This window comes from Simochromis diagramma, unplaced genomic scaffold (assembly GCF_900408965.1).
Source record: "Simochromis diagramma unplaced genomic scaffold, fSimDia1.1 OVJJ01000418.1, whole genome shotgun sequence".
Lineage (NCBI taxonomy): Eukaryota > Metazoa > Chordata > Actinopteri > Cichliformes > Cichlidae > Simochromis > Simochromis diagramma.
Window position 1 is genome coordinate 431,778 of NW_024387407.1, and position 18,504 is coordinate 450,281.

At 43.7% G+C, this 18,504-nt stretch overlaps 2 protein-coding genes across 6 annotated transcripts; both read right to left on the reverse strand.

The window, feature by feature from the left end:
• Positions 1 to 755: 755 nt before the first annotated feature.
• LOC120720748 (nuclear factor 7, brain-like) lies at positions 756 to 18,448 on the reverse strand. 5 transcript variants are annotated; one of them, XM_040010518.1, is made up of 4 exons: positions 18,436 to 18,448; positions 10,216 to 10,218; positions 2,404 to 2,509; positions 756 to 2,302 (listed from the first exon to the last, which is right to left on the reverse strand). In XM_040010518.1, exon 4 carries the CDS (start codon positions 2,283 to 2,285, stop codon positions 831 to 833), a length of 1,455 nt encoding a protein of 484 aa, XP_039866452.1. In that variant the 5' UTR covers positions 2,286 to 2,302; positions 2,404 to 2,509; positions 10,216 to 10,218; positions 18,436 to 18,448; the 3' UTR covers positions 756 to 830. The 5 variants fall into 5 exon arrangements, with proteins under 5 accessions (XP_039866452.1, XP_039866454.1, XP_039866453.1 ...); XM_040010520.1 differs by lacking the exon at positions 10,216 to 10,218 and adding an exon at positions 10,763 to 10,764; XM_040010519.1 differs by lacking the exon at positions 10,216 to 10,218 and adding an exon at positions 13,616 to 13,619.
• Positions 12,030 to 13,711, reverse strand: LOC120720773 (P2Y purinoceptor 14-like). Its single transcript, XM_040010547.1, has 3 exons — positions 13,607 to 13,711; positions 13,243 to 13,502; positions 12,030 to 12,624 (listed from the first exon to the last, which is right to left on the reverse strand). Exons 1-3 carry the CDS (start codon positions 13,709 to 13,711, stop codon positions 12,030 to 12,032), a joined length of 960 nt encoding a protein of 319 aa, XP_039866481.1.
• Positions 18,449 to 18,504: the final 56 nt, after the last annotated feature.

An 18,504-nucleotide genomic window follows, 5' to 3' on the forward strand; every position in this document is an offset into this window, starting at 1 on the left:
TGAACGAGTCTCCAGCTTAAGTTCTTGGGGACCCACATCTCTGAGAATCTGTCAGCTGCTGCCATCTTGTGGCCACAGTTGGTTACTGTCTCTGAAAGTTGTCTCATGTTTCCTGTTGTCCTGTTAACAAAGGCTGGAGCTCATCATGCTGAGAGGGCAGCAGTATTTTTTGGCTCTTCACACATGTTCATTATATTCTGATGATCCTGGATGGAGACAAACTACAGATAAGTGTGTTCAGCCCAACTAGTTTATCTCATTACAGCAGTTTGATGTTTCCCTTTGAATCCCCCTGAAGATCCTGACAGTGAAGCACGTACATAATACTCCAGCCTTTCAACTCTGAGCTTATTTAGTTCTATTAATACACTGAAATCTCATTTGTGTCATGAAGAAAGTCTTTAATCAAACAGAATTCAAAGATCAGAAACATTTCATATATGGAGTTAAACATGAATCATTGTTTCAACAACATATTTATTGTTGTCATAAACAGACAAGAAGACAACAACAAACTGCTCCTCCCATTCAACACATGTCAGTCCATATCCCAGCAAACTAAATCATCTCCATTTACACATCAAATAGAAACATGAATCACTTGTAATGATTAGAAACTTGATAGAATTTCAAATCTAGTTTGGGGAGTCATTCAGTGAGAAACAGTGAAATGATTTTCCATGTGAAAAGGTGGACAGCAGAAACAGAAAGAAACAGTGAGAACTAAAAGAGAAACAAAGAGCTTTGGAACAACGAGGCAGCAGGAGGACAGCTGCAGTTTAACAGCTTCAACTCACTGACAGGAAACAACATTAGAAACATCATCATCCTCAACTCATCTGCTGCACTGACACTGACACCTTCAACGGACACACCTTCAGTTTACCATCGTCTGTCCAAATGTATGGAAACATCCTGTGAGTGAAAGTGTGTGTGAAGGTGTGTATGTGTGTGTTAGTATCAGGATCAGAGAACGACAGCTTTCCTCTGTTCCAGTCCAGATTCACTCTGATCCTCTGGAGCTTCTTCTGGACTGAGAGATCAGATTCTGCTGATGGTGAGCGTGCTGAGTATTCACCTTTATCGAAGCCTATTATCCATAATCCAGTCGTGTATCCAGTTAATGGTGACCATGCTGAGTATTTACCTTCATAGATAAATATTCTCCATATTCCAGACCCTATGCTTGCCTTCCTCTGCACAGACTCTGCTGACACACCCAGTGCCCACCCTGTACTGTCTCCAACATCAACATCCCAGCTGTGAGTCCCTGAGTTAAAGCCCTCAGAGCCCAGGACAGAGATGTAATCATCAAACCTCTCTGGATTATCAGGAAGCTGCTGCCTCTCTCCTCGTCTCACATTGGTCAGATCTTCAGACAGGATGATGTTTGGATTTGCAGTGTTTGGGTCCAGAATGAGAGGAGTGTAGGAGACCATGTCCTTCATGTTGTTCCAGATGTTGAAGGTCAGGTTGCCCAGGTGTTTGGCCTGGTCTATCAGAGCTCCTGAGGGCAGCTGTGGATCATCCAGCAGGGGGCAGCGCTGGACTCTTTCCACTGCAGCCTTGTAGTTGTGCAGGAATGAGACGTCTTCAGCTCTCAGCTCCTCCTCTGTGGCTCTGACTGTGTCTGAAAGAGCTGCTATCTCTCTGCTCAGAGCCTCCATCTTCTCCTTCATCATCCCACTCTTCTGCTCCTCTTCCTCCCTCAGTGCAGCCAGCCTGGCCTCCTCTTCCTCTGCTAGAAACTGGTGAAGCTTCTTAAACTGCTCCTTAATCTGCCTCTCTGTGTGTCGGGCCTGGACCTTAATGTGTTCTGCTGTTTGATCAAACTTCACTTGAACTTCTTCACAAACCTTTAACTTCTTCTTTAAGGGCTCCAGAGTTTCCTGAAGTTTCTTCTTGTGTTGTTGTGCAGCTTCATCGATGGGTCTGAATCTGTGATTGGTGTGTTTTTCTGAGTCTCTGCAGACGACACACACTGGCTGCTGATGGTCCAGACAGAAGAGTCTGAGTTTCTCAGAGTGCAGACTGCAGAGAGCCTCTGAAGCTCTCTGATCTCTCTCCTGTAAGAACGACTCACACAGGTTCTTTAAAGCCAGGTTTAAAGGTGGATCATAAACTGATCTTTTCTTACAAACTGGACACTCGTGTGTTATTCTCTCTCTCCACCATCTATTCAGACAGTCTTTACAGAAGCTGTGGCTACATGACAGAATAACAGGATCTCTGAAGACCTGCTGACAGACCGGACAGCAGAGATCCTCCTCTGATCTGGAAGCCATTGAGTCTGTGAGTGAAGCTGAAAACAGCAGACAGGAAGTACAGTCAGCCCTGGCTCCCCTCCCTCCTCTACCACCTTCACTGAAACTTCCTTTGAGTCGTGTTTTTGCTCAAACTCACATTCAGTGTGTGGAGCGTCAGCAGCTTGAAGCAGCAGTGTTGGAGTTTTCCACTTTTCTCTCCTGTAGCTGGACTCACTCAGAGGAAGCTGCTAGTTTGGTCTGAGCTCAGTCTGATCGTCTGTGCGTCTCTCTGCACTGAGGACGAAGAACATCCTGTTTCCTGGTTTGTCACATTTGAGTGACGTGAGGGGAGGAGTCAAATGTTGCTGTTTGACTTTTAACTAAGGTGTGTTTCAATCCTGCCTGCAGCTCAAAAGCTGTAAAACAGGTTTTGTGTCTTTTCACCTCCACAGGTCACAACATGAAACCTGTTGTGAAGTTTATAAAATAAAGTGTCACTCGGTGGTGCAGCTGTTTGTCAGCTTCTATTTTAGACTTTGTTCTGGTTCTTGTTCAGATTCCCAGCAGTGGGAGTGTAATGTAGTCACACACACAGGTGGTGTTAAGGTGGATTCACTTAGTTACAGACAGTGGTGTTATTTCCTGTAACTAAGGGTGTGTTTCACTCCAAAGTTCAGACATTAACCTGCCAGAAGTTGTGAAAGTTACTAATAAAGAGCTTTTATCTCATTTCACATGCAGGTCAGAGCATGAAAGCTGTGATGCAGCAGTTTGAGAAAAATTGCTGCTGATATAAAATATTTGTTGCAGTTTTACAAAATATATAAAAGAGCAGAAAGAAAAGAAATAAGTGTAAAGAGTGCAGAAAAATGCATGTTTTAGTGTGAGTGAAAGCCAAAAACTGCGCTTCCTCCACTTCTGTAACATTGATTCATTTATGTTGAATTCTCTTGCAGCTGCTCTATTCCCATGTTGTTGCAGTATATTAATAACTAACCTCGTATTGTGGATGAATAATCTCAGTTGTTCTCCTGACTGAAGTTTGCCCCGTGTATAGCATCCTGCTATGCGATTGCATTTGTCCCTGACCACCAGAACCCCTCACGTTAACTTTTATCGAGTGGAAGAAAAGTTGGCGTTCATCCTCCAGCTTCACTGTGCTAATGTTATGCTAACATAGCTGTGTCGCTAGCAATCAAGTAGCACAACATTATATACCAGGTAGTCCAACTTCAGTAACCCTGCAAACGCCACTGCTGTTTAGTTTTCTGTCTTTATGTTGGAAGTGGTAGCAGAGCTGAACGTTTTAATTAGTTTCAAAAATCTCTCAGTCAGAATATGGTATGAAATGTTTAGGTGGAAACTAGCGAGCTAACTTCCTGTTAACTTCTAACTCCGTTAAATTTAATAACTTCTGTTTTCATGGATGCCTGGATGTTAAACTTAATTGTTACACCTGGTAAAGCAGCAATGCTGATCATTTTATTAAAGATGAAAGAATTTAGACCATTTTTTAGTGTTGTTTGACTTTGGGAGCTGAAATGGACGGAGTTTTGGACCCAGATTACTCCGCGAAGCTCCTCACTACGGCAGCCATAATGCTCTGACAATCCATCAAGAAGTGCGGCTTACCAAAGTTGTACTAAAACATTTTTTAACAGATTTCTGCACGCCAAAATCGGTTCGAGGTCATTAAGCACAACCAGAATTCATACTTAAGGCACACTCTCGATTTTTTAAAAAATTAAAGGATTTTAAGTTTGGAAAATACGTTATACAGAAGAAAAGAATATATCGCGATATATATCGTTACCGCACGTGCTTCAAATTATATCGCGATATGAATTTTAGGCCATATCGCCCAGCCCTTCTCTAAAATACCCTGTTTTTCTGTGAATAACTATACTTTAATAATATGTAGTGGTGTAATCTTTACATATCTGATCAGGTTGTCAACATAGAGCATGTTTGCAAAAGTCCTCCGATGTTTTCCCAGATGTTGCTAGCTCCGATAACAGTCAGCTGACAATGAACTGAGCTCACAGCTCCGATGTTCCAACTGTTTTTTACGTTAACCGGTTAGAATTGTGTGTTCCACATGTTGCATCCGCAGATTCTCATTTTCACGTGACGGTTGTCTCTTTCTGCCTGGTCTTGTGTCTCTGTGTTGGTCAAGTTACTTGAAAAAAGTAATCAGTAACTAATTACTGATTACTTCCCCAAAAAAGTAATCCCGTTACTTTACTGATTACTTATTTTCAAAAGTAATTAATTGCTTAGTTACTTAGTTACTTAGTTACTTTTTAAAAACACGATTTACAACCTGAAGAGGTGATAAAGCGATAGATCTTTCAGCCCAATTCTACTTTTTCTGCATAATCCATCATACAAAATGTAATCAAATGGAAAAGTCTCTTATTTTTAACTTGTTTTATCAGTTTTAATCTTTTAACTTTATGCATCAAGCAAAAATTTAATTATATGAAACATTCTCTGAGTTGAATAAATTAATTTAACATTTAAACCTATTTTCTGCACATTCCAGCACATAAAATAAAGTATTTTTTGTGTTTACACTCACTCTTTCAAATAGATGCAAGTAAAACACAGCAGAAAATAAATAATGTCAAAGACTCAGCGGTCCTGTTGCTCTATTTTCACCTGTAAAGCAGGACTGCGGTAGGCGGAGGTTTACTCTGGTGCAGGTGTGCCGCGGTCAGTTGAAGAATCCGTGAGTTTCTCTGTGAGTTTCCCATTACGTCGTTGCGCAGTCGGTGCTTGCTTGGAAGTTTAGGGGTTTTTTTCGCTGTAAAAAGAAGTTTTCTTCCCACGCACGATGGACGCTAATGTTTTTGTCACTTTTTATGGAATCAAACTGAAAATAAGGTCAGTACTTCCACGCTTTAAACGCTGCACGCTCATACTCTCTCCCACAATCGATACATGATCCACTGTTGATCTGCACACAGCTGTTGTCACTAACGTCACTGTTGTGAGACATTCTCGCAAAAAATCACGGTTTTAGTAACGCAGTAACGCAGCGTTCCTACGGGAAAGTAACGGTAATCTAATTCCCGTTTTTGCAATAGTAATCCCTTACTTTACTCGTTACTCGAAAAAAATAATCAGATTACAGTAACGCGTTACAAGTAGGTGTAAAGTCTTACAGAGGAAAAGTAAACCAGAGGGTCCAGACAGACGTGCATCTGTGCACTGTGAATAAACTGCTGCTGTGTGAGTGTAAACTGATGGAATAGCAGCAGGTGCTCTGCTGCCTCAGCTTTCGCTGCTGTGCTATGAGTTACTAACTTTCTATGAAAGCACAGTTAGAGGACAGCAGCTCTCACCATCTCTGATTATAAAACAGGCATGTTCATCAGGTTCAGGCTTAGCAGCACTTTCAGATTGGCATCTATGAGAATGACAAAATGAGCGGGTGTTTAACCCACTCCACATTACTTTTCTTATTCAATGTTTTTCATTTCAGTGTTGTCTAAGGGCTATGGTTGTGTATGTATGATTTTAACACTAAATGTTTTGAACAGCAGTTTACATTTTGCCACATGAGAGAAAAAATGCGAAAAATATGACATTTTCTTTGAACTGTTACTCTAAGCTTTCTTTGAGTTGCTTAGTTAAATTCAGAGGATTTAACATCCTATCTACTCACTTGCATACATTTTCTTATTTGATTTTTTTCTTAGTTTTTATTTCTTATTTTTTTCACCACTTATCCAACCAGGCTCGCAGTTTGGCTTTTGTTTTGCAAAAGAAGAGAGGCAGGGGTCACTCTGGGATCACTCTGGGATCTCAGAGTGATCCCTGCCTCTTTGTCAAGGATGTCACTGCAGGTTATAGCTATTACTGTTCAGGGTATTAGAGTGTTCTCATTTGCCATGAGATATTTTTTTTTAAACAACTTGTTAAAAACTGTCAACAGTTTGTAACAGTCACAATGGTGTGGTGTCTCTTTAATGTAACATAAGTCGAGGGTTTATGATGTCACTAGTGTGCACCACTGCCCTCTCTGTGATTTATGGGAGCAACGTGCTTGCGTGCGAATACATGGAGAGAGACGGACCTTATATGTTTTACCCCTCCAGAAACCCTTTGCAATGCTACGGGTTGTATGAACACTGTCTGTCATGCTTGATAAGCAGCAGCCATTCAACTATGGCGTTATTTTTGTGCCACTATTCTGAACGCACGTAAAAAAAAAGTTTGCAGGTGCAAGTGTAGCATTTTGAGGAGAAATTTATTTTGAGCGAAGAAAAGCTGAATTTGAGTGAACAAACTTCATTGCTGCGTGCAAAAAATGTATTTCAGTGTTTGCTATTATCCACACACACACAACAGCCCCTCTCGCTCAGTTTTTGTATTTGTGATGGCTCGCAATGTGTTGCTCGCGCTCACAACATTTCTGCCCGTGCACGCTCAACTCTTTCTGTACACCGTTATATTTGTGCCACAAAACCAGCCAATCACAGACTTGGATGCAAAAAAATCTGATTTGCTGTTCTGGTCTCCAATCAGCTCGAAATGACGAAATGCAATATCCCAAAATGCATTTCGTCCAAAACTCAAACGAGGCAGTGGCGGAGTTTGAAATATTACTCTTTCTGGGTCACAAAATAAACTTTTAAGATATTTTCATGAGAGATTGGTGCTGTGTAAACTTCAAATATCTGCTCGATTTATCAGACATCACATATTTCCATAAGTGCTCTAACGTTTTCGGAGATGCCTATTAAGGGGGGGGGGGCACGGTATGAAAAGAAAAAAAAAGAATGCTTGGACACTGCTAGCATAATGGACAGGTTTTTGACGGGGCTCCCACTCAAACGCAAAGCGATGAAACGTCGCCAAATAAGTTTCCAAACCGACTTCCTTCCAAGTCAAAGACTAGAGAATATGATGAAGCATATCGTCCCTGGCTTCACCTGCACAAGTGCCAAGATATGTCTGTGAAGGTTCTCAGTCATCCAGGTCATCGTAGTCTAAGGAGCTTGGAAAGAATAGCGTCAGTTCTAGGGTCAAATGGTGTAGAGTCCCAGATTTAAACCCTGTGGCAGTGTCCCCCCCATAGAGGGACAAAGGACCCCCTGATGATCCTCTACCTAATCACATGAGCCGAGGTGTGAAAACGGGTGTGGGTCACAATCAGCCAGGGTTTCAGGTGAGCTCACCCTAATTCAAATTCAAATTCAAATTCAAATTCAAATTCAAATTCAAATTCAAATTTGAATTTGAATTAGGGTGAGCTCACCTGAAACCCTGGCTGATTGTGACCCACACCCGTTTTCACACCTCGGCTCATGTGATTATGTGATTTCCTGAGGTCAGATGGCCCATGGTGTGAGTGGGCATTAAGGCGTCTGGGAAGGTGTTTGGGGGGGGGGGGGGGGGTGTTTAAGTGGTGCGGGGGCACAAACATTTTTCTTGTAAAACAAAGGGGGTCCTAGCAAAAGAAGTTTGGGAGCCACTGAACTACGATGACCTAAGACTATGTTAAGCAAAAGGATGGAGGCTGAAGACTGGTGAGTGTCTGAACCACTATTCTCTCAGAGAGCATGATCACCTTACATGATATCCTGGGTCGCCCATGCCCTGGCATTTGTATTGTACTTTATAAAGCTCCAATTGTGATACCAGTTACGTCTTGGAACTTCTTGTTGGTACACTGAGCTACTAGTTATTTCAAGGTTAGTCCAGATGTTGGGTGTCAAAAAAATCCATAAGGTCCACATCCTATTCATGGAACCGCCTCCACTGGGGTTACTTGGATTGTAGCATTCAAACAGCGACCTGTTCTCATCCCTTGTCCATGAATGCCTACTTGTTTTTTTTTCCTGTTTTTGTTATTTTTATGATAACACGATATACAAAATACACACTGTATATATGTACTCAGGTCTGGGGCCTGGAGGGACCAGTTAGAGACCACTCACTGGACACCAGTTCTTGGACAGGTAGACTCCTTCAGTGAGCCAAAGACAACGTTTGGCTTGCAGATCAGTAAACCCAAATCCAGAACCATGGGCTGTGTGTTTTGTTTAAATCAATGCAAATGATAGAATGAAGAAAAGTTAATAAACGCATTAGATCGATCACATTTAAACTCATAAAAAGGGTTTTGGGGACAGTTTTATATTGATGAAAGGACATATTGTAGTGGACTCAATAATTCCTCCATTTTGTTCTGTCCTAAATGTTGACTTCCCCAGTTTATGAGAAAAAAATATCACATCAGCTGACCCACAATGTCACAGTACCATGAATAAAACTGCTTCCTCCCTTAGTTTCAAATTAAAACTTTTGTGAAAGAGACCCAGCAGGAAGTGTGCAGTTTGGTAGAGCAGTCTGTCTATGAAACATCGGCCTAGTGTTAAAAATGAAACATCACTGAGCTGCACTCGTGGTACTTTGATGTAATGTTTAGGTTTATTAGTTGTTTTTCTCATAACCAGAAGTTCTGGTTTTGTCCTGCAGAAGTTCTCTGATGACTCTGCAATAGTCAGCCTCATCACTGATGGGGATGACAAGGAGTACAGAGGACTGACTCAAGACTTTGTGGACTGGTGCCAGCTGAACTACCTTCAGATCAACGCCAGTAAAACCAAGGAGCTGGTGGTAGACTTCCGCAGGCACAAACATCCTCCACTGCAACCACTGAACATCCAAGGTATGGACATTGAGGCTGTGGACAGCTACAGGTACCTTGGTGTTCATCTGAACAACAAACTGGACTGGACTCATAACTCAGACGCCCTCTACAGGAAAGGGCAGAGCAGGCTGTACCTGCTGTGGAGACTCAGGTCGTTTGGAGTGGAGGGCCCACTCCTGAAGACCTTCTATGACTCTGTGGTGGCCTCAGCCATCTTCTATGGTCTGCTGGGGCGGCAGCATCTCTGCTGGGGACAGGAAGAGACTGAACAGGCTGATCAGAAGGGCCAGCTCTGTTCTAGGATGCCCTCTGGACCCAGTGGAGGTGGTGAGTGACAGGAGAATGGTGGGTAAGATGTCATCCCTGTTGGACAACATCTCCCACCCCATGCAGCAGACTGTGACAGCACCGAGCAGCTCCTTCAGTGGGAGACTGCAGCACCCACGGTGTGGGACAGAGAGATTTTGCAGGTCTTTCCTCCCCACTGCTGTCAGACTCCACAACAAAGACTTTTGCAGCTGATCAAACCCTCACACGTGCAATAAGACTGCTATATGTGCAATTCTTGTACAATTCTTCTTCTGACGAAGTTGTATTTTTGTATTTTCTTACTCAGTTGTATATAGTATTTCTATTTCTATTTTATTCTATTGTATATATTATTCTATTTTATTCTGTTGTATATAGTATTTTATTTTATTCTATTGTATTTTATTGCATTCCAGTGTTTTCTAATTTCTGCTACATAACTTTGCACTTTTGCTGTAACAAAACAAATTTCCCACCTGTGGGACTAATAAAGGTCATCTTATCTTATCTCTCATCTTATCTTAACCAGGCAGCTACTGACATATATGACTTGATTCTTTTTTATTTATTTATTTTACATCTTTAATTATTTATTCTATTTATTGTCCAATTCTTCACTTAAACTCATCCAACCACGTTCTCCTAACACAAAACATCAAGCCATTTCTCTTCTTCTTTTCTCTTTTACTCAGTAGAGTGTTGACTCGAGTCAGACCAGTGTTCCAGTCCAGGTTTTCTCTATGTTTCTATAGGTGGTGCAGACTGTTTCGTAAATAAGAAACAAAGAAGGACTCATCCAGGCTGGAGAAACTGATCAGGAAGGCTAGCTCTGTGGTCGGCATGAAGCTGGACACTCTGGTGTCAGTGGCAGAGAGAAGGACACTAAAGAAACTGCTGGACATTATGAACAATGCTGGGCATCCTCTGCACACGGCCATTAACAACCAGAAGAGTCTGTTCAGTGACAGGTTGCTTCTCCCCAAGACAAGAACTAACAGACTTAAAAACTCCTTTGTCCCACACGCCATCAAACTGTTTAACTCCTCTCTGGAGGGGAGAGGGAGGGGAGACAGGAGGACAAAGGAGGGGGGAACAACTAAGCTGTAGTGCCTCTTCACCTCACTGTGCAATACCTTTGTGCAATACTTTTATAAATAGTCAACAGTGCAATAGACCTCAATACTTGAAATGTGCAATTCACTTGTATTTTTATTTTTATTCCTATTTATTCTATTTATCCCCTTCGTATATTTTATTTATATATGTCTCTGCATTTATATATGTGTGTATATATATATATATAATATTCTGTAACTCTGTAACTTCTGTCGGTGCTGTGCTTTTGGAAACCGAATTTCCCAGAGGAACCCACCCGAGGGATTAATAAAGTCTTATCTTATCTTATCTTATCTTATCTTATCTTATCTTATCTTATAAGGAGGGAAGATGAGCGGAGATCTCAGACGGTTGCAGGAAGTACACCAAGACAACCACTTTGCCAGTTTAGCTGAGATGATCCATTTATCTTCAGAACTCATCCTACGACTCCTCAGCTCACATCTGGTTAATGGACGTGTTTAATGTTGGAGGAACAAATCAATGAAAGGGTGGGTATGTGGATTTTCATAAGCATCGGTCACACACTCACATACTATTTTTTCAAAAGGTAACAAATGCATATGTCTGGTTTTGTGTTAAAGTGTAAGGCCAAAGATATTACAGACCAAATCTAAAAATAATTTTAATCAGCAGTTCGAAAAGCTCTTCACTTAAACAGCAGCCAATCAGAAAAAAGCTGCAAACCACAGGAAGGCTGAGAACTCTGGCCTCTTTCATGACGCTCCGAGGTCTTAGACTTTCAAACCACTTCCTGAGCTCACACTAAATGTCATTACAGCTCGTATGATGATAAAAAGCGTGAGAATTTAGTGGAGTGATACCACAAAGTAGCCTAAATATGATCCACAGAAAAAATCAGTACATGTCAACACTAAAATACACCAGCTCAGGTTATTAGATATATGCAGTGTGATTTCTGGTCATTTCTATGTTGGGCTGCTTCAGCCACTGTATTTATTTTAGCTGATATTTTTCAGATGAGTTTTAATTTTGTTTGGCTTTGTTTATTTATGTGAATAAAACCCTGGCTGAGATAATACAGCACAGATGCCCCATGAAGCATTATTTAAAAAAACTAAATGTTAGTAAGTGTCACCAGGTTCCTGCAGCTCTATGATCATCTTTCCTGTTCATAAATAACAACAGATATTAAAACACAAGGTACCAAACAGACACACACTTTGTAACACTATATACACTTTATTATTAACTCTGTGATGAGAACTCTTGCTGTAGCAGGAGCAGGAAGTAGCTGCTGTGGTTATACGTGCACATCATACAAACATATAAATAGATACTCTAATGTGCTACTGTTGCCCTGTCTATGTAACTGATAAAGTGAAGTTAAAGAGTTTTATACAGATATTAACTGTCCCATGAGGACAAAAAATGGTTTTTGATTTTGTGTTACATCAGCAGGATATGAGAACACCCTAAAGACTGAATAGAAAAAAGCTGACACATGAACACTGATGTTGTTTGTGTGGGAGTGGGTTTGTGCTGAGATCAGCCTTCTATTGATCTCTGAGCTCAGTACAAACTCCTGTGGTTCATGAGGACTTGGGATCCATGACACTGGTTTCACTGAACTAAAATGTCAAACTTTTCCTTAAAGCTCATTGATTTAACTTTTTGCTATAACAATGTCCACTTGCTGTCTTGCTCCTGCTCTTGCTATTCTTGGTTGCTTGTTAGATGTTGGTCCCCACTGATACAATCCTCTGGCTCATCTGATCCCAAAAAGACTTACAGAGGAAAAAGTAAACAATAGGGTCCAGACAGATGTTGAAAACTGACACCATGGTGGCCACCTCCTCCAAGTAGAACAATAGTGGACCCGCAGAGCAGCTGGTCCACAGAAAAGTGACAGGAAGACGAACCAGATTATAGGGCACAAAACAAACACAGAAGATGGTGACCAGCACCAACATGTTCCTGCGAGACTTCACCAGCTTCTCAGCATTGGAGGAGGCCAGCTGCCTCTGCTGTGCCTGCAACACCCTGCGGGAGATGCTGTGGTAGAAGAAGACCAGGGATATGAAGACCAAGAGGAAGATGATAGCACAGATGGTGTGGAGGATTTTGAAGAATAGGCTGATTGATGCACTGAAGAGGGGCCAACATCGGCTTGGGGTAAAAGTCAGGGGTTTCTGGGTGATGAAAAAGAGGATGCTATAAGTAACTGATGGAGCCAGGAGACAAACCCAAGTGACCATGGAGATGATGTGCGCAGTTTGCACTGACTGCAGGACATGAGTTCCTGAAGGATGGACGATTTTAAGATACCTGAAGAGAGAAGACAAAGGAGACAGTAGATAACTTCACGAAGCAGTCACAGTGGTACCACATTCGCAAAGGTCATTATCAAGTTAAAATGATATGTCTACACTGTTTCCGGGTGTCATGGCACAGTGAGTGGACGTGTTTGGTGGCTGCTCCCTACAATCAGGAATAGAAAACACCGAAAACTCGTTAACAGACAACTCAACTGAGTAAGGTGAACGTAGTTGGTGAGGAATAAGGCAAAAGGAGGCCAAAATGCCAAGGGGACAGGACAAAGCCGCAAAAACAAATATTAACAATGCAACAGGACAAGCTTGCACGAGCCCCAACAGTATAATTAGCGACTCGGCTGGAGAGCTATTAAAAGCTATTGAGTCATCGAAATCAGAAATGAAACAAGATAACGAAAGGCTGAGAGAAGACAACACGCTACAGCAGGAACTGGGCAGCAAACTCGATAAGATAAAGGAGGACATAAAAACTCTGTTGGAGAGAGTGGGGGAAGCTGAGGACCGAGTGGTAAATATAAAATGATATGTCTACACGTTGATCAGCAATGCAGGGGTTTTAGCCATTAACACTGTCATGAACTGTAGTGGGAAATATGTAAAGGTTCCTCACCTGTTGGCAGCGATATAACACATGAATATGATGCTGGCATACATGTTCATGTAGAAGGCAGAAGCTCCAAAGCTGCAGTAGACCTTTTGAATGATGAATGACTTGCTACCATAGTGGGCGATGCGCAGTGGCAGAGAGAGGCAGAGCAGGAAGTCAGCAGCTGTCAGGTTCTTCAGGTAGACCATCAAACTGTTTGACTCCTGCTGCTGAGCTTGACCAATGTAAAACTTTAGGATGAAGCCATTGAGGAGTAAACCTACCTGAAGAGACAGAGAGAGGGTGAGGAGATGAGAACCTTGGTACATACAGTGCTTTGAGAAACTTAAAGCAATTTCTAACACAGCACTGAAGATTGGAAACTTACCAGAAACACCAGACTGTAGACCAGTACAAAGAAAGTGTTGAGTGATGGGACAACTGGATCACAGGTCTGGTTGAAAGATGAAGTCCCATTTGTTGAGTCAGCCATGCTTCTTCAGCTGAAAAACAAATCCACTTTATTCTCTCTTTGAATGGCTTTACCATCATAGTCTAATTTTATTGTTAAACAAAACAAAGTCAAACTATCCATCCATCCATCTTTATCCGCTTTATCCGGCCAGGTCCCGGGGGGAGCAGCATAAGCAGAGAAGCCCAGATCTCCCTCTCCCCAGCCACCTCCTCCAGCTTATCCGGGGGAACACCAAGGTTTTCCCAGGCCAGCCGAGAGATATAATCTCTCCAGCGTGTCCTGGGTCTGCTCCAGGGCCTCCTCCCGGTGGGACATGCCCGGAACACCTCACCCAGGAGGTGCCCAGGAGGCATCCTTGTCAGATGCCCGAACCACCTCAGCTGGCTCCTTTCGATGTGGAGGAGCAGCGGCTCTACTCTGAGCCCCTCCCGGATGGCCGAACCTCTCACCCTATCTCTAATGGAGAGGCCGGCCATCCTTCGGAGGAAGCTCATTTCTGCCGCTTGTATCCGCGATCTCGTTCTTTCGGTCACTACCCACAGCTCGTGGCCATAGGTGAGGGTAGGGATGTAGATCGACCTGTAAATTGAGGGCTTCACTTTTACACTCAGCTCCCTCTTCACCACGACGGATGAGTGCAGCGTTCGCATCACTGCAGCCGCAGCACCAACCCGTCTGTCGATCTCCGGCTCCCTTCTCCCATCACTCGCGAACAAGACCCCGAGATACTTGAACTCCTCCACTTGGGGCAGGAACTCATCCCCGACCCGGAGTGGGCACTCCACCCTTTTCCGGCTGAGAACCATGGCCTCAGACTTGGAGGTGCTGATCCTCATTCCCGCTGCTTCACACTCGGCTGCAAAGCGTTCCAGTGCGAGCTGGAGGCCCTCACCCGATGAAGCCAACAGAATCACATCATCTGCAAAGAGCAGAGATGAGATTCTGAGGCCACCTAAGTGAAAGCCCTCCGCCACATGGCTGCGCCTAGAAATCCTGTCCATAAAAATTATGAACAGAACCGGTAACAAAGGGCAGCCCTGGCGGAGCCCATCACCCACCGGGAACGAGTCCGACTTATGCAAACCAAGCTCTTGCAACGGTTGTATAGGGATTGAATGGCCCATAGCAATGGGCCAGACACCACATTCTCCCGCAACACCTCCCACAGGACACCTCGAAGGACACGGTCGGATGCCTTCTCCAAGTCCACAAAACACATGTAGACTGGTTGGGCAAACTCCCATGCACCCTCAAGTATCCTGGAGAGGATAAAGAGCTGGTCCAGTGTTCCGCGACCAGGACGAAAACCGCATTGTTCCTCCTGTATCCGAGGTTCGACTAGCGGACGAACTTTCCTTTCCAGCACCCTGGCATAGACTTTTGGCTGAGGAGTGTGATCCCCCTGTAGTTGGAACACACCCTCCGGTCTCCCTTCTTAAAGATGGGGACCACCACCCCGGTCTGCCAGTCCAGGGGTACTGCCCCTGATCTCCACGCAACATTGTAGAGGCGTGTCAACCAGGACAACCCTACAACGTCCAGGGCCTTCAGGAACTCGGAGCAGACCTCATCAACACTAGGGGCTCTGCCACCAAGGATTTGTTTAACTGCCTCAGTGACCTCGCCCTGGAAATTGGCGGGTCTTTCCCCTCATCCCCAGACTCTGCTTCCTCCTCGGAAGACGTGTCAGTGGGATTAAGGAGGTCCTCGAAGTATTCCTTCCACCGCCTGACAATTTTCTCAGTCGACGTCAGCAGCGCTCCGCCAGCACTATACACAGTGCAGGTAGAGCACGGCTATCCCCTCCTGAGACGCCTGATGATTTGCCAGAATCTCTTCGAGGCAGTCCGAAAGTCTTTTTCCATGGCCTCTCCGAACTCCTCCCACATCCGAGTTTTTGCTTCAGCCACTGCCCGAGCCGCATTCCGCTTGGCCTGTTAATACCTGTCGGCTGCCTCTGGAGTCCCACAGGCTAACCAAGCCCGATAGGACTCCTTCTTCAGCCTGGTGGCTCCCTTCACCTCTGGTGTCCACCATTTGGTTCGGGGATTACCACCACGGCAGGCACCAACCACCTTGCGGCCGGAGCTCAATGCAGCAGCTTCGGCAATGGAGACGCTGAACATGGTCCATTCGGACTCAATGTCCTCCGTCTCCCTCGGAATGCTGTTGAAGCTCTGCCGGAGGTGTGCGTTGAAGATCTCGCGAACTGGGGCCTTTGCTAGACGTTCCCAGCACACCCTCACTACGTGTTTAGGTGCACCGGGTCCGTCCAGCGTCCTCCCACGCCACCTGATCCAACTCACCACCAGGTGGTGATCAGTTGGCAGCTCAGCCCCTCTCTTTACCCAAGTGTCCAGAACATATGGTCGCAGGTCTGGTGATACGATTACAAAATCGTTCATTGACCTGCGGCCTAGGAGAGTCCTGGTGCCATGTGCCACTTATGGACACTCTTATGTTCGAACAAGGTGTTCGTTATGGCCAAACTGTGATTTGCAAAGAAGTCCAATAACAAAACACCGCTCGGGTTCAGATCAGGGAGGCCGTTCAATCACGCCCCTCCAGGTCTCGCTGTCGTTACTCACGCGGGAGGATGGGCCCATGTCTCCTCTTCGGGCTGTCCTAAGGCGCCCGGCCATCAGACGCTCGCCCTCGGGCACCCTCCCCGGGTCTGGCTCTAGGGCGGGGCCCAGGTAACCTTATCCCGGGCAGGGTAAACTGTTCCCTCGATGTTCTCTTCATAAGGGTCTTCTGAATCGCTCTTTGTCTGGTCCCTCACCCAGGACCAATTTGCCATGGGAGACCCTACTAGGGGGCAAAAGCCCCCAGACAACATAGCCCCTGGGATCCCTGGGACACACAAACCCCTCCAACACGATAAGGTAGCGATTCACTGAGAGAAAGTCAAACTAATTTTAAATATTCTTTTGAACTCTACTGCATCTCCTTTTAAGACAGTAATTTTAATACATGGAGCTTTCTGGGGGAGTTTGCTGACAGTTTGACTAAATTCAGTTCACAACAGTTGTCTCAGGTTGCTTTCTATATGATGCACCCTACAGTCTTGCAGCATTAAAAGCAAAGTTGAGAGCTTAACATGCAAGTATAGAAATCATTAGTGATGTCATCTTTCATGTACAGTTTATATTTATGGAAGCAAAAATGAATCACTTCCTCTCACGAGTCTAATCGTAACAATCATTTCAACATGGACCAAGACAATTCTTTACTCTGAGCATTACAAGGTATCATGTATAACAACATATAACTGGTTATAATCCTGTCTGCATATGTCCAGGTCTACAACATGTTCTTCTTAACAAGAGCTTGTAACATGGGATTTCTGCACAGTCTGTGTGATGATATATGAAGCGTGTCTATACAGATGATACTTTCACATACGGAATCGGAGCAAGGAGGTGTTAAGTAGTCACATATGTTGGACAAAGTTTCATGCTGGCATTTCATTTGTGTTTCACCCAGAAGTGTAAACAAAAGTTGTATCCAAATATTTATGATCAGCAGAAAGCATGCCAACAAGAGGAAAGTGAAACCAGTCGCTTTTTCTCATCTGTGATTTCCTCACGAAATACCAAATATTAGTTTATTAGATCTTAGATTTTGCACATTGGCAGAGGCCACTTGTAATGCTGATGCAGCTGTGTAGAGTATTTCTATTCCGGGTGTCAGTAGTCACTAAAAGTGATCTTTTAAGCTAAGCATGAAATATGTACAAGTACAAACAATTTAAGGATGATCAACCAGCAAGACTCACCTCTGTTTCTGCAGTTTTCAGTGAGCAAGTAAAGCTGCTTGAGTAGTTATGCCCATCTGGTTTAACAGTATTGCTGCACATCAGGAAACACACAGTGATCACACCACTAACAGGCACTCTGACTTATTTCCTGCTTGTCTTCCCTGCTAAATAGGGCCAACATGTTTCTAATACAGGCATGCAATTTTCTGATCAGTTGTGATATATGCCATTTTTCTCAGATGACCTCATGATGAGAATGAGGACCCAAGCACACACAAAATGGTGTGAAGGTGTATGTTAAAAAAAAAAGCTAGCCTTTATTATTGGCTTTACACAACACTACAAAGTAATGAGACATGAAACATGAAGGAAACACAGATGGAGACGAAGAACAGAGGTAAACACACATAATAAATATGGGAAAATGAGGAAATGGGAGGGAGACACAGCTGACACAAATCAGACACGAGCAGGAAGAAGCAAAACAATACAATGATGCAGGGCACAGGACTGTCAAAGTAAAATAAGCACAAACATCAAACCAGGGACACTAAACACAACACAAGAAACACAGGAGGCAGAGAGAACACCTAAACACTGGAAATAATTAACAAATAACCAGGAAACAAGTTAAAATTGTGAATATTAATAAACACAAACATAACCACAGAGTCACTAGACTCCGGACCATAACAGTTTGATATTATCTTCTATTTTAACTGCATCAGTCAGCCATCTAAACCACCCACACCAGCCCCATCTTCATCTTGATCCTTATATCTGTCTTTTTTTACTAAAACACACATTTTGCAGGATGTTGCTGGCACAGCAGTGGCAGAGGCCCCTCTGGCTTTTGGGTGAGATTTAAAGTCAGTGTCATAGATGTCAGTCTTCATGAAGATCTATATGTGGCCCGGTCATGGGGAGTGAGACAGGACACAGGAAATACTCTTTTGTGGGCTTTTTTATTCTCCGACTGTACTCGGAGGAGCACAGTTTTAATTCTGTAGTTTTGAGTGAAACGGCAAAATTTAACTATTCCACTGGCTCA

Excerpts from the sequence above, each read along its gene's own strand:
- LOC120720748 (XM_040010518.1), bottom strand. The coding sequence starts at position 2,285 with ATGGCTTCCAGATCAGAGGAGGATCTCTGCTGTCCGGTCTGTCAGCAG.
- LOC120720773 (XM_040010547.1), bottom strand. The coding sequence starts at position 13,711 with ATGGCTGACTCAACAAATGGGACTTCATCTTTCAACCAGACCTGTGAT. Across the intron at positions 13,503-13,606 it reads TCTACAGTCTGGTGTTTCTG|GTAGGTTTACTCCTCAATGG; the intron begins GTAAGTTTCCAA and ends CTGTCTCTTCAG. Across the intron at positions 12,625-13,242 it reads TGTTATATCGCTGCCAACAG|GTATCTTAAAATCGTCCATC; the intron begins GTGAGGAACCTT and ends TTCTCTCTTCAG.